Source organism: Felis catus, chromosome C1 (genome assembly GCF_018350175.1).
Source record: "Felis catus isolate Fca126 chromosome C1, F.catus_Fca126_mat1.0, whole genome shotgun sequence".
Classification (NCBI taxonomy): Eukaryota; Metazoa; Chordata; class Mammalia; order Carnivora; family Felidae; genus Felis; species Felis catus.
In genome coordinates, this window is record NC_058375.1 from 103,945,031 (window position 1) to 103,959,535 (window position 14,505).

The 14,505-nt window shown below is 44.0% G+C and overlaps 1 protein-coding gene across 5 annotated transcripts in view; it reads right to left on the reverse strand.

Moving 5' to 3' along the window:
• PDZK1 (PDZ domain containing 1) overlaps positions 1 to 14,505 on the reverse strand; it is a 45,056-nt gene that overhangs the window by 13,842 nt on the left and 16,709 nt on the right. For all 5 annotated transcript variants that reach the window (XM_045033413.1, XM_006935053.5, XM_006935054.5 and 2 more), the window contains 5 exons: positions 11,962 to 12,173; positions 11,045 to 11,294; positions 8,695 to 8,831; positions 7,676 to 7,871; positions 4,759 to 4,955 (listed from right to left, as the gene is read on the reverse strand). In XM_045033413.1, the coding sequence (XP_044889348.1) occupies positions 4,759 to 4,955; positions 7,676 to 7,871; positions 8,695 to 8,831; positions 11,045 to 11,294; positions 11,962 to 12,171 (990 nt within the window). In that variant the 5' untranslated portion in view covers positions 12,172 to 12,173. The remainder of the gene's footprint in view (positions 1 to 4,758; positions 4,956 to 7,675; positions 7,872 to 8,694; positions 8,832 to 11,044; positions 11,295 to 11,961; positions 12,174 to 14,505) is intronic.

Here is a 14,505-nt window from a genome sequence, read left to right on the forward strand (position 1 = left end):
GAAATCAAGAAGTCGATCCCATTTACAATTGTACGAAGAACCATAAAAAACCTAGAAATAAACCTAACCAAAGATGTGAAAGATCCACATGCTGAAAACTATAGAAAATTTATGAAGAAAATTGAAGAACACACAAAGAATGGAAAAACATTCCATGCTCATGGATTGGAAGAATATTGTTAAAATGTCAATACTACCCAAACAATCTACACATTCAGTGCAATCCCAATCAAAATTACACCAGCATTCTTCTCAAAGCCAGAACAAACAATCCTAAAATTTGTACGGAACCACAAAAGACCCTGAATAGCCAAAGTGATGTTGAAAAAGAAAACCAAAGCGGGAGACATCATAATCCCAGACTTTAGCCTCTACTACAAAGCTGTAATCATCAAGAGAGTATGATATTGGCACAAAAACAGACACATAGACCAATGGAATAAAATAGAGAACCCAGAATTGGGCCCAAATGGATGGCCAAGTAATCTTTGACAAAGCAGGAAAGAGCATCCCATGGAAAAAAGACAATCTCTTTAGCAAACGGTGCTGGGAGAACTGGACAGCAACATGCAGAAGAATGAAACTAGACCACTTTCTTACACCATACACAAAAATAAACTCAAAATGGATGAAAGACCTAAATGTGAGACAGGAAACCATCAAAACCCTAGAGGAGAAAACAGGCAACAATCTCTTTGACCTCAGCTACAGCAATTTCTTGCTCGACATGTCTCCAAAGGCAAGGGAATTAAAAGCAAAAATGAATTATTGGGACCACATCAAGATTAAAAAACTGCACACTGAAGGAAACAATCAACAAAACTGAAAAGCAACCAATGGAATGAGAGAAGATACTTTCAAATGACATATTGGATATAGGGTTAGTATCCAAAATCTATAAAGAACTTATCAAACTCAACACCCAAAAAACAAATAATCCAGTGAAGAAATTGGCAAAAGGCATGAATAGACACTTCTCCAAAGACGACATCGAGGTGGCCAACAGACACATGAAAGGGTGCTTAACGTCACTCATCATCAGGGAAATACAAATCAAAACCACACTGAGATACCACCTCACACTGGTCAGAGTGGCTAAAATAAACAACTAAGGAAACAACAGATACTGGTGCAGATGTGGAGAAACAGGAACCCTCTTGCAGTTGGTGGGAATGCAAACTGGTGCAGCCACTCTGGAAAACAGTGTGGAGGTTCCTCAAAAAATTAAAAATAGAACTACCCTACAACCCAGCAATAGCACTACCAGGAATTTATCCAAAGGATACAGGAGTGCTGATTCATAGGGGTGCATGTACCCCAATGTTTATAGCAGCACTTTCAACAAAGGCCAAATTATGGAAAGAGCCTAAATGTCCATCAACTGATAAATGGATAAAGAAGATGTGGTTTATATATTCAATGGAATACTACTTGGCATGAGAAAGAATAAAATCATGCCATTTGCAGCAACATGGATGGGACTGGAAGGTATTAAGCTAAGTGAAATAAGTCAGGCAGAGAAAGACAGGTATCATGTTTTCACTCATATGTGGAACTTGAGAAACTTAACAGAAGACCATGGGGGAAGGAAGGTGGAAAAACTAGTTACAAACAGAGAGGCAGGGAGGCAAACCACAAGACTCTTAAATACAGAGAAAAAACAAACTGAGGGTGGATGGTGGGGTGGAGGAGAGGGGAAAGTGGGTGATGGGTATTGAGGAGGGCACTTGCTGGGATGAGCATTGGGTGTTGTAGGTAAGCAGTGAACCACGGGAATCTACCCCCAAAACCAAGAGCACACTTCACACACTGTATGTTAGTCAACTTGACAATGAATTCTATTTTAAAAATGATAACAAAAAATAAAATGAAATGTGGAAAGTTATCAGTGACTTGTTACATACAAAAATACCTCCAACATCACTACCCAAAGGGCAAATCAACTGTATGTGATCACAGCAGCTAATCTTGAGGACAAGCATAGTAACATTAAACAGTGAGTTTTCATTCACTTTCAGATATCTGGGTGCCTAGTATGTGCCAGGAACTTGTTTAGGTGTTTGTTTCATTCACGGTTATATCTCAAAGATCCACCCACCCCTGTGTGGAACCTGCTTTACAGGGGCTGAAGGGAGGGGGAGGAAGAAGATGGGGAAAGCATGTTTTTCAAAATTCTCTCTTGTATTAACCAAAACATTATAGTTAAATCATTGTCATAGAATTAGGAGGGAGTGGAAAAGAATTAATGCCAGAATCCCCTTTATAGCAGCCTGTGAAGTGACTTCCTGACTTCTGTCTGAACTTTTCTACAAGCTGGGAGGTCACCACTCAGCAAAAATGGCTCACCCTGTTCCTGGCAGCTTCAGTTGGGGCTGTTGTTGGGTAGAGTGTGCTCTATATTTGTTAGATCTAGTTAATTTTGTTCAAGTCCTTGAGTTCCTTATCTTCTGTCTGGTGGCTCGATCCGTGATTAAGAACGAGGAATCTTCCAACTATTATTGTGGAATTGTCTATTTCCACTTCCAAGTTTGTCAATTTGTGCTTCATGGTTTTTCCAGCTTTATTAATGTGTAATTGACAAACTGTATATATTCAAGGTGTATGTACAGTGATACACCTGTGATTTGATACAGTGATTTGATACACCTGTGAGTGATACAGTGATTTGATATACATACACATTGTGAAGTGATCACCACAATCAAGTTAATTAACATATCTGTCCTCTTACACAGTCATCATGTTATCATTTAGTCTTTTTAATTCTTTTTTTTTTTTTAATGTTTATTTTTGAGAGAGAGAGACAGAGCGTGAGCAGGGGAGGGGCAGAGAGAGAGGGAGACACAGAATCGGAAGCAGGCTCCAGGCTCTGAGCTGTCAGTGCAGGGCCCGATGAGGGGCTCAAACTCACAGACCTGAGATCATGACCTGAGCCAAAGTTGGAAGCTTAACCAACTGAGCCACCCAGGCACCCCTGCTTTTAGAATTCTTGAAGATACTCTCCTTTCCTCCCCAAAAGTCTATGCTTATTCAAGCTAAATACTCACATTGTGACTTCTAGAACCTCTGCTCCAATTACCTTTCTTGATACTGGACTTCTTATAGTCATGTTCTCAGAACTGGACACGATGTTGACTTAAACATTTCTATATGCCACACATTATTCTGAATGTTCTAAATATTAGCTCATATAACACTGCACAGTAGCTATCCCCACTTTACAACTAAGGAAACAAGTACAGCCAGGGTAACTTGCCCAAGCATACATTACTTACTAGTCATTTTAAGTACGGTCTGACCAACTGTCCTCTCCAAAAGCCAAGTGTCCATTTAAATTGCCTTTTTGGGGTGGGGGCAGCTATGTAGGGTATCATCAGGTTTCTGTTCTTTTTTTATAGTCCTCAAATCAGGTCTCACCATTTGATATGCATACAATTTAGTTTTAAATTAGTATGTGAAATTTATTCCTGTTTAAAGTTAAACTTACTAGTTTTTATGCTTCTTTCTATCCTGACTGCATATTTTGAATATTATAATCTCTAGTAAATTAATTACCCATCAACATATTAAGCCATCTGTATGACTAAAGTATGTTAAACATTTTCCATGTTTCCAAATTGGATTATAAACAGCTTAGGATACGCAGAATACCATTGGAGACATCTATGCAGAACGACATTGTTCCAATATCAATTATCCTTCAAGTATGGCCGTAAACTAGCTAAAATCCCACAAATCCTTCTATCATCCAGTTTACTCTTCAATTTTCTTTACACAAGTATCTTGAAATACCTAATCAAGATGTGCTGAGAGGGAATATGGTGGAATGAATTAAGAACTTAGGTTCAGGGGTGTCTGGGTGGCTCAGTCAGCTAAGCATCCGACTCTTGATCTCAGCTCAGGTCTTGATCTCAGGGTCATGAGTTCAAGCCCTGCACTCGGCAAAACAACTTGGGTTCAAATACTGGCTGGGATGGGTGACTTAAAAAAATGAAGCTTAGAGAGACTAAGAAATTGCAAATCTGTAAAAAGGGGCTAATACCACCCCTATCATATTCCTCGCTCTCTATCATTTATGTACCTTTGGATGCTGCCATTATTGTATATCACATAGAATAAGTTCATCTTTGTTCATCTGTGTGACCACCACCTAGCAAGGTGGATGGTACATCGAAGTCCCCTGAATGTCTCTTAAACTAGACTGAAACTCAGTTCTTGTGATAAAATTAAAAGATTATTAAAAAAAAAAAAAAGGCATGCAGGTAACACCTGTTGTGATTAAAAGTTAAGAGCAAATAAGATTAGTGTGACACTAATGTTAGTCTTGGTGAATCCATGTTTCTATTACCTTGCTAAGGGCTCAGGAGCTATTTAATAATTCTTTCTAGGCTTTTATGCAGGGTTAATGGCATTTATTGGTTTATAGTTTAAAATCCAGTTGTTTGCTATTTGGCACAGTTAGAGCTATATCTGCCTATTTCCAGGGTAATGTTCATAGATTCTTCTCAGATCAGCAAGAGTAATTCTGTAGTTACATTCGCAAATTCTTTCAAAATCTCGAATCTAAGGATTTAAAACTCACGTACCAATCACTTGGCATTCTCTTGTCACTACCAACTTGACCTTCAATGCAGCCTTAATGATGACCGTTACACCCCTTCCAGTTTGAAAATCAAAGTGGTAACTTAGCCAAAGTTTGAGGACTTGAGGGAATGGACCCAACCTTAATGCACGAATGCGTGGCCTTGAATTATTTACCAGTCTATACATGTGGTCCGTCTCTTTGTCCACCACCAGCAGTGAAGTCTGATCTCCGCCCTTTCTAATCATTTCCACCACACTGTCATGATCCAGGGATTCCACAGACTCGCCATTGACAGCGACTACCAAGTCGTTGTTCTTCAAGCCGGCCTCCTCTGCTGGACTTCCGGAATCTATGTCCTTGACGACTTGACCTACCCTCCCAAAAAATTAAATAAAATTATCAGAAAGATCCCTAAATTAAACTGTGGCATTTCTGCTGGAGCCCAAGGATCTGATAAATAAATGTAAAAGGCATGCTGAATACTACTGCCCCTCCCCCTGGCATCAGAGAAAGCCTGTGAGCACCCTATCCAGCCTCATTTCCTGCCCAGAACTTACTCCAGAAACAAACTTAGCCATTACCAATGAAAGGACCTTAAGGAAAAAAAAATCATGTTACTAAAAGTGTCTGAGGCTCAATCTTGACAAAATAACATGCTAAGTGTTAGGAGTCAGCTAGTTCCCAGGAAGCTCTTGTAACCCATACATCTTATGGAGAAGCTAAGCCATTAAAAGGGGGGTTGAAAGAAGAAAGAAGAACAAAACCAAAGAAGACAGAGCCTAGGAAACCCATGCTGGCATTTTAGTAGCCACTAGGTGTATTTGACTGTGAATGTGTTTGTGGGCGTGCCTCGACAATGTGTCTTCCGCCTTCCTCTCCCGACTTGAACAGTCTTTACCAGACGCCTTCAGATCTCCCACACTGTCTTTTTTGTTGTCCTTCCCACTTTTGTAACAAGCTCCAGTTTCACTTTTCCAGCTGGCTGCTGGGCATCTCCAACTAGGTATCCCATAGATCCCTCAAATGTAACATACTCAAACCAAAAGCCATCTCTGCCCATCACCCCCATCCCAAAGCTCCTCCTCTAGGTCACCTGTTCATGGGAGCACCATCACTCCAGTCACTGACACGTAGGAACAATTCTTCCTCAGTGTCCACTCCCCATATTCCAATCAACTCCTAGGTCCTTTGTTGCTGCCTTAATATTTGACACATCTCCTCTTCTCTGGAGCCACTTCCTCTACCCTCAATGCAGGTGGTATTAGTTCCTGCCTTAAACTCTACCTACCTTCAGTTATGAATTGCTCTCCCTGTCCCTGATCTCTGTCTTCTCCAATACAGATCTGCCTTCAGATTCTTCTTGATGCAATGTCGGACCAAGTCATTCCTCGGGGCAACAGCACGAGTGTGGGCTTTAGAACAGAACAGACCTGGGCGCCTGGGTGGCTCAGTCGGTTAAGCATCCGACTTCGGCTCAGGTCATGATCTCACAGTGCATGAGTTAGAGCCCTGCATCGGGCTCTGTGCTGACAGCTCAGAGCCTGGAGCTTGCTTTGGATTCTGTGTCTCCCTCTCTCTCTGACCACTCCCCCCCACCCCCCGCCCCAGAGCTCATGCTCTGTTTCTGTCTCAAAAATAAATAAAAACATTAAAAAATAAAAATTAAAAAAAAAAAAAAGAACAGAACAGACCTGAGTTTGGTCCCAGTTAAACCACAACTATTTGACTTTATAATAATTACTGTATCTTCTCTAAGCCCTTAAGTTCAGAAACTCTTCTTGCAGAATTATTAGGATTGTGTTTGAGATGCGTAAGCCCCCAAGGTGCTATAGGCTTAATTTTTTCTTATCACACTGCTGAAAAAACTTTTAACTCCCCATCGACCACAGAGCCAAGTCTAAACTCTTCAACCTGGTATTAAAGGCCCTTCATCATCTCTTTCCAAACTACCTTTCTAACATGGTTTCCTGTGCTACACCTCAGATGCCAAACTGTGCCCATGTTTCCCTGCTTTATTCACACAATCCCATCCTAATGGAATGGCCTGCGTTGTTCCCACACCATCTGTTTGTCCAAATTCTATTCATACTGCAAAGCCTGAGCTCAGGTGCCATCTCTACTATGAGGTCTTCCTGTACTTTTTTAGTAAGGAAAATGTGTTCCAACCTTGAATTCCAACAGTATTTTATCTAACCCATATTAAGGTTCTCCTCACAACTACCTTCAGCTACGGACATAAGTATTGCATCTCCTCTACTAAACAGGAGGCTCCTTGACTGAAGAACTCCTATTTGATCCACTTGATATTCTAGAAGGCCCTGTGGATGCTTTTATATAATATGAATCAAATTAACATTCGATTAATTCAAATATACATAATGAACAGAACATAGCAACTTCTAGGAGAATAACAGTTTGCAAAATGGCCTGAAGCTGCGTTCTTTTATATATTCAGCTTCCCTAGAAGGACTGTAGTTCTTTTCTTGTTGAGTTGCAAGGAATCAGAAAGATTCCTGGTTCTATTGGATTCCCAGGCCCCAGCCCACACCTCTGCCTCGGATCTGGTGGCGTACTGGAGCTGGCTCGTCCAAGCTCATGAGAACCCTTTCTTGCCAATACTTCTCCACATTGCACTCTGTGACAGCACATTGGTAGCTTGAAATCAGATGTAATGGGAGTATTTGCACCACCGAAATAAAATAAAATAAAATAAAATAAAATAAAATAAAATAAAATAAAATAAAATAAAATAAAATAAAATAAAATAAAATAAAATAAAATAAAATAAAATAAATCAACAAATGCTACAAATTAGGTGGAATTTTCCCCCCGGAGAGCAAATTTACAGCACACTACCGCCCAGATCTAAAATTCTGCTTTATCATTCTGCTAAGGAAAACCTGAGAGACCCATTGTCAGGCCCCCATGGAAAATGACCCGGCTATGCCTTCTAGTCTCTTACTATCCCCTCGTGCAGCAGCTAGGAAGTTGGGGGCCTAACAGAACTCTGGAGTCGGACTAGGATGAAGAATTGGACTTCATTGTTCAATTGGTTCCACTGCCACGCTTTCTGCTCGTCTAGCGCCTCACCTTTCTGTTCCGGGCCTGCCCTCAGGTAGAAACCATAGCCATTGCTCCCCTTCTTCATCTCCACGAGCCGGGGCTGGTGGGGTAGCAGTTTCAAACTGGCCGTCTCTCTCCTGAATCTGGTCTTCTGCTCGGTGTGGAGCTTGTCAGTCTCCTCGTCCACCAGCAGGAACATGACGCGGCCTCCAGAACTCTTCACCTGGAACAGCACACACAGTAAGACTGACAGCGGTCTCCAAGAACGGCACGGGGGAGGAGGAGAACTTCTGCGCAGAAGCACACAGTCTCTAGGTTCGACAGAAAATATGCAATGTGAGGCCTGAGTTTGAACTATAACACTACCTCCTGATCTCCCTGGGATTTCTCGACCCCCACTTCTACAGCTGTTTTCCCCTTTGTTAAGTATGACCTCACCCACACAGATGCTAACTGAACCCAAGTGAGAGCTGGGATTCAGAAAACCCAGAAAGGTACTTAAGCGAAGTACTTACGTCTAGAGAAGGAGTTTGGAAAAGAAGGTAAAGGTCTACTGTGAAAAATTATTCTACCAGGAGAAGTTGGTCAGTTTTCATGGTTCCACGTGACCTCAAAGGAAAACCTGAGAGTGTAATCCATGTGTCATGGACCCAGGACATAAGACCTGGGGTAACAGGTCTTCCAACACCTCCTACACGTAGCTCTATATTCATCATCACATTGGTTATCTGCCAGCTTGAGCTAAAACATTTTAGCAAAACACTCAATTTGTTATAAATTCAGACGGAGCTCCCAATCAGGTACAAAAAGATCCAAAAGATAAAGTTGACAGTTCTTTAGAACACTTTTCTTTGAAATAACACGAAACTAGCCTTGTTCCAAAACCCTATGCTAACCCTGCTGACACCGCTAGTGAGTCTATTCACTCTAAAAACAAAGGATTAGCTTCCCATCATTATATTCCTTCCATCATAAACTACCACTCCTGTCTTCCTGTCACTTCGGAGGAGAGTGAAAGGTAAGAAAAGTGCCCCTTTGGGCTATACCTTTGCAACGACTTCCTCATGGCTGGCGTCTTCTACATTCTCTCCATTTACTTCAATCAAGTGATCACCGGCCAGGACACCAGCTTTCATAGCCACACCTTGAGGTGTTATATCAGTCATGTACACTCCCTTTTTGCCTGAAAGGGAGTGGACCAGCATCACAACTCCATCACACAGAAAGTCCAGCAATAAGGGATTTCCTCCCAATAACGTAAAAATTACAACCTCCAATTTTAAGGCTAACTTTGCCTTCTGATCTAGAATTATAATTACAGCTCCTGGCTTTGTGCTAGGAGCTTTGTTGGGTTTTGTTGATTGTAATAGAATTTCCGACCCCAACTAAACGCAAGGAAGGAATCTCAGGTGGCACTGGCCTTTTGAACCGGAAAAGCACCGAGCTGTGCCTGGGCTGTATTGTTGTCACACTCCCATTCTTCGCATTTGTGGAATTAGAAAGCATCTGTTCCATTCTGTCCTTTTATTTTTTTTTTTAATTCTTTTTAACGTTTATTCATTTTTGAGAGAGAGAACAGAGCGTGAGCAGGGGAGGGGCAGAGAGAGAGGGAGACATAGAGTCGGAAGCAGGCTCCAGGCTCTGAGCTGTCAGGGCTCAGAGTCCGACGTGGGGTTCCAACGCACAGACCGTGAGATCATGACCTGGGCCGAAGTCGGATGGACAGTCAACTGACTGAGCCACCAGGTGCCCCCTGTCCTCTTTAATTAGTTCTATCACCAACCGTCATGTACCAATGAGGTCACCAAATCTCACTGATGCAAGCCTAGGAGGACAGAGCCACAGAAGGCAGCTAGATACAGAAATGATACAAATAGAGATAGAGATAGAGATAGAGATAGAGATAGAGATAGAGATAGAGATAGAGATAGAGATAGAGATGATAGAGAAATGATATCAATTCTTTCAAGATATTAATATTTCAACCTAGGCAAAGGGCAGCTTCATAATGACAAAATAAATCACTTGTAAGGAATAACAGTAGAAACTGCTGTCTTAAAATTTCTCCCATTACAATTTCTCTTGTTATATATTTGTCATGTAGAAAACATTTTCTTCATAAAGCTCATTTAAACCATGCATTATGTTCACTAACACAAGGGCCAAATGGACTGAATCTGAATTATGATCATTTTTTTACCATTTTGCTGATAATGGACTTCTAAGAAATGCCAGGCTTCCCTTGACCACCTACACCACTATGTTTAATAGTGGACAAACTTGAGAAATGCCTCTTCTCCCTAGTTTATATCTCTTGCTATAGGTTAAATAGGCCTTGGAAACAAGTTTTATGTTTACTATTGGTCTGTTCTTTATCACTTACCTAATTATGACCAGTGCTTCTCCAGTATCAGAAGGAACATGGGAGGAGCAAATTCAAGGTGGAACCAGTAGCCTCTATGGCTCTAAATCCCAGAGACACCATTACGGAACCACAGTCAATTGCATAGTCTGTATCTCTGAAACTCTACAAACAGAGCTTCTAGTACTTTCTGGTGGTCAGGAGTTTTCAAATCACTATGTACCTCTCAGAGGTCAGGGATGTACCTCAGAGCAGTTGAGGCTGGGCCACAGCTGAGAAGGTACTATTTAAATGTCATAGGAGGGTGGGATTTTTTTTTTATTAAAAAAATTTTTTTTAAACGTTTATTCATTTTTGAGAGACAGAGAGAGACAGAGCATGAGCGGGGAAGGGGCAGAGAGAGAGGGAGACACAGAATGTGAAGCAGGCTCCAGGCTCTGAGCTGTTAGCACAGAGCCTGACGTGGGGCTCAAACTCATGAACTGCAAGATTATGACCTGAGCCAAAGTTGGATGCTCAACCGACTGAGCCACCCAGGCACCCCAGGAGGGTGGGATTTTTAATAGCATCCTCAGCCACTAGAATGGTGTCTGGCACATCAACAGGCCCTCAAGAATTTGTTGAATGTGTGATCACCTGGGCACTTGAAGTGGGAAGACAGCATCCTTACTCAAAAGTAGCTATTATGAAAAATTTCCTTTTTCTTGCCTTTTATTCCCCCTTCTCCCCTCCACCCTCACCCTAAAGAAGCTAGGAAAGAATAACAAAGAAGCATCAGCCCTCTAACACTCTGATCTCAAAGCTCAGCCTAACACTAGGGGACAGGAGTGCCCAGGGGCCCCTCGTCACCCCATGATGGGTCCAGTGTCTTGATCCCTTGTTGTGCAATAGTCAAAGCAAGGGAAGGGTCAGGGAAGGAGGGAGAGGGGAGGGAGAAGCTACAATTAGACAGCCATAGCATCTGAAAAGGTGGTCAAAGAAGCCATTAGCCAATAACAGTATCTTTCTTCTGGAAATCCTGCCCTCAAGCCCACCTTGGACAGTTTTCAGAGAGAAGCCATAGCTGCTCCCCTCCTTCACCAGGTAGCAGAGTCGTGGCTGCGTCCAAGTCTCTGCTCCTTCCTTCACCACAGGGGGCAGTTTCTTATCATTCAAACTCGGCTCCTTCCGACTTTGACCCAACTCTTTCAGGTCTACCCGTTTTTTCATGGCCTTCTCATAGGAATCCCCATCCAGGACTAGTAAAGTCACGGAGTTCCCACTCTTTCTGACCAGATCCACGACCTAGGAGAAAGAAAAAGATAACTTGAACCAAGAAGCGATTCCAGGGGATGCTCACCATCTGGCTCAGTCTCTGGATCCAGAGGATTCCGAATGCTGGTCTCTGAAGCCCAAACAGTCAGCACAGTGTCCAGCCGTCTCTACCCCACCCCTCCCAAGAACCAGGTGCGGGCTGGAGGGGGCGGGGCTCTAGCACTGTTAGAACTTAGAGCGCCCCGATCCCAGCTGGGCTCATGGAAACAGCATGGTGTGGTGGAAAGGGCGTGCATGGGGAGGCAGGCAGAAGTGGGGTGAGGTCAGACTGTCCCACATGTTCACTGCATCAAGACATTAGTAAGTCATCGGAGCCTCTGAGCCCTCATCTGCAGAATGGTAATACGTACCTCATGGGTTGTGACAAAGGTTCAACAAAACAATGATTATGAAGTCTCCCAGCATAGTTCCTAGCCTAGAGCAAACACAATGCCTATTAGCTCTGACACTATTCAATCTAAGAACCATTTTGTGGTTCTCAGTTAATTTGGAGGAGACGATTAACTGGCAGAAAGTACAGCCATAGGGCGTCTGCCTTGCCAGTGGCAGCTGGGAGACCTCTGCTGACCCCAAACACTAATCAGCAGATATGTGGGAGCCAAAGAGATCCTAGAAGAACCCCAAATGTCCCTTTCACCTGCATGTGTTCCTCCTTGTCCACAAAGACACCATTGATCCTAAGAACTCGATCTCCGTCCTTGAGGCCCGCCTTCTCCGCTGGGCTACCCTTCTCAACCACCCGGACCAGGTGGCCATCAGTGTCCTTCTCAATTCGCAGGAAGAAGCCATAGCTTTGCCCTTCTTGTTTAGACAGCTCACATTCTCGTGGGTGGAAGGTGGAGGCCATTTCTGTGATGAAAAAAATTGGATAAACCCAGGGGACAGAAAATCCCCTTGGAGAAAGAACCCATGTGTTCCATCTCCCATAATTCTCTTCTTCTAATCACACCAAATCTAGACTGTAGCAACACTGAGGTTTAGGAGGCCGCCTTCCAGGACCTGCCAAGGATTTCCAAATCTATTTCCCAAAGGATGACCTTTTTACTTGAGTTTCAGACCCATGTATTTGGCTGGGTCCCAGACATACATTTTTCAGTTTCAATAGCTCCAAACCCAAATTCCTCTTTGTTTCCTAAAGAAAGTAGGTTTAACACCTGACCTAAATATTTTAAGGAAATACCAGCCCAGGACACCTGAGTGGCTTAGTCAGTTAAGCGTCCAACTCTTGATCTCAGGTCATGATCTCACGGTTCGTGAGATCGAGCCACATGCTGGGCTCTGTGCTGATGGCATGGAGCCTGCCTGGGATTCTCTCTCTCCCTCTTTCTCTGTCCCTCCTCTGCTCATGCTCATGCTCTCTCTCTCTCTCTCTCAAAATAAATAAATAAACTTTAAAAAAAAGAAAGAAAGAAAGATACAAGCCCACTTTCATTCAAATATTTGAAGAGCCTCCCAAGTAATAGGCCTTGAGGATAAATCTGTGGACAACACGGACCTTTACTTCGCCTCTCATACAGAGGAGCACACATTTTTACAACACGTGGTGAGGGATATGCTAGGAAAGAACACAGTGATAAGGCAGACTATAACAGAGGGCGCTGGGAGCAGGGACTGGGACAGGCAGAAGTAAGAATGGCTTCCTGGGAAAACGCCTTTCCCAAGACCTGAAGGACTAGTGGGAGGCAGGTAAGGTAGGACAGGATCAGGAAGACCTCAAACAACTAAAAACCAGAGAAGCCAGGCCTCAGAGCTGGCCTGGCCTATTGGAGAGGAGACAGAGAACCAGGACCCTGAAGTTTTAGAGCAAAGTAGGGATACCCAACAGAGAAAGGACTCCTGTGGCCGGGTCAGATCCTCCTGTCTGAAGCAGCTTCTGTTCCCATCCATCCTGCCCTTCCTCTTGCCCCATTGCCGGAGCAGGGCCCCGGGCCACAGGAGGAAGCAAGGACAAGTTTGAAGACCACCAGCTGGGACTTTGGCACTCGGTTCATACAGGGAAGGCTCCTGCCAGCACCATCGATCCCTCCTAGCGTAAGCATCTTCTTCCACAGGAGAGTGAGAACAGAAGCCAGATCGGCTGGTGCCAGGCAGAGGTCCAGGAGCAGAAGGCTGGACTCTGAGGTCACGCAGCCTGCTGCGCAAGCCTCGTGCTCAGCTCGTCACAGTTCCCTACCAGTAAATCAGAGAATAAACCGTCTGTCCCTTCCCTCCTGGAGGGACAGGAACAGATGACCGTGTGGGGTATGGGGGGGTGGGGCGTGGAGGAGAGACAGCAAAGTGCTCCAGGCTCCTTAGAAGCCACCCCATGGTGATCCCAGATAGCCATCTCTGACCTTCATGCCCACAGAGACATACAGTTCAAACCTGGCAGAAAGCCTCCCGCTGCCTGACAACTTGGCCATTACAGACAGTCTCAGCGGAGTCTGGCGGCCACGCCACCAGCGGCCCGAATGACTAAGCGGCCAAGAAAACAAACAAATAGACACTGTTCCAAGTGATCTCTCACCGAGGGCCCGGGGCTGAGCCCTCCCCACTGTGTCTCCCGCGAAGAGAAAAATAGAGCCACAATCGTGAGGTCATCACCCACCCGTGGGGGAGCTTCGCAGCCCTCCTAGCATGACCCATTGCCAGGAAAGCACCGCTTTGGGAGGAGACAGGGGAGGGCATTAGGAGGGACTGGGCATCACCGAGCAGGGCTTCCTTGCATGCAGGCACCCGGGCTCCCTGGGCCTTTACTTTTTCTTTCTGCTGAGCATCTGGCCTGCAAGTATCACTCCCATTTTCCAGCTTGAATCCACATCGCTGTCCACTCACCTCTAGATCCCTCTCAACTTGCAATTTCATAGAGCTGAAAAGCTAGAAAAAACCCAGAGCCCTCCGAAATTTGGGAGCAATTGTAAACAAGCCTCAACCAAATCCTGCAAAATCTGCAACAAGTCCTTATAATCAAAATAAAGGCCATTTCTCAGGCCCTCACCCCTAAAATTCAGCGATCTCCCACCCTGGGAGTCAGCCACAGGATCAAAACCTCTTTCTCTGCAGGTCTGGGAGGATAGAACGTGAAACCACCTTGCTAGGAGACTAGTCCTGTGTTTGGGGAGCGGGGAAGAGGCAACGTTTTCCTGGGTCTCGGTAGAGACCCAAAAGCTCAACACACAAGAAAAGACCGATCACTGCTTCT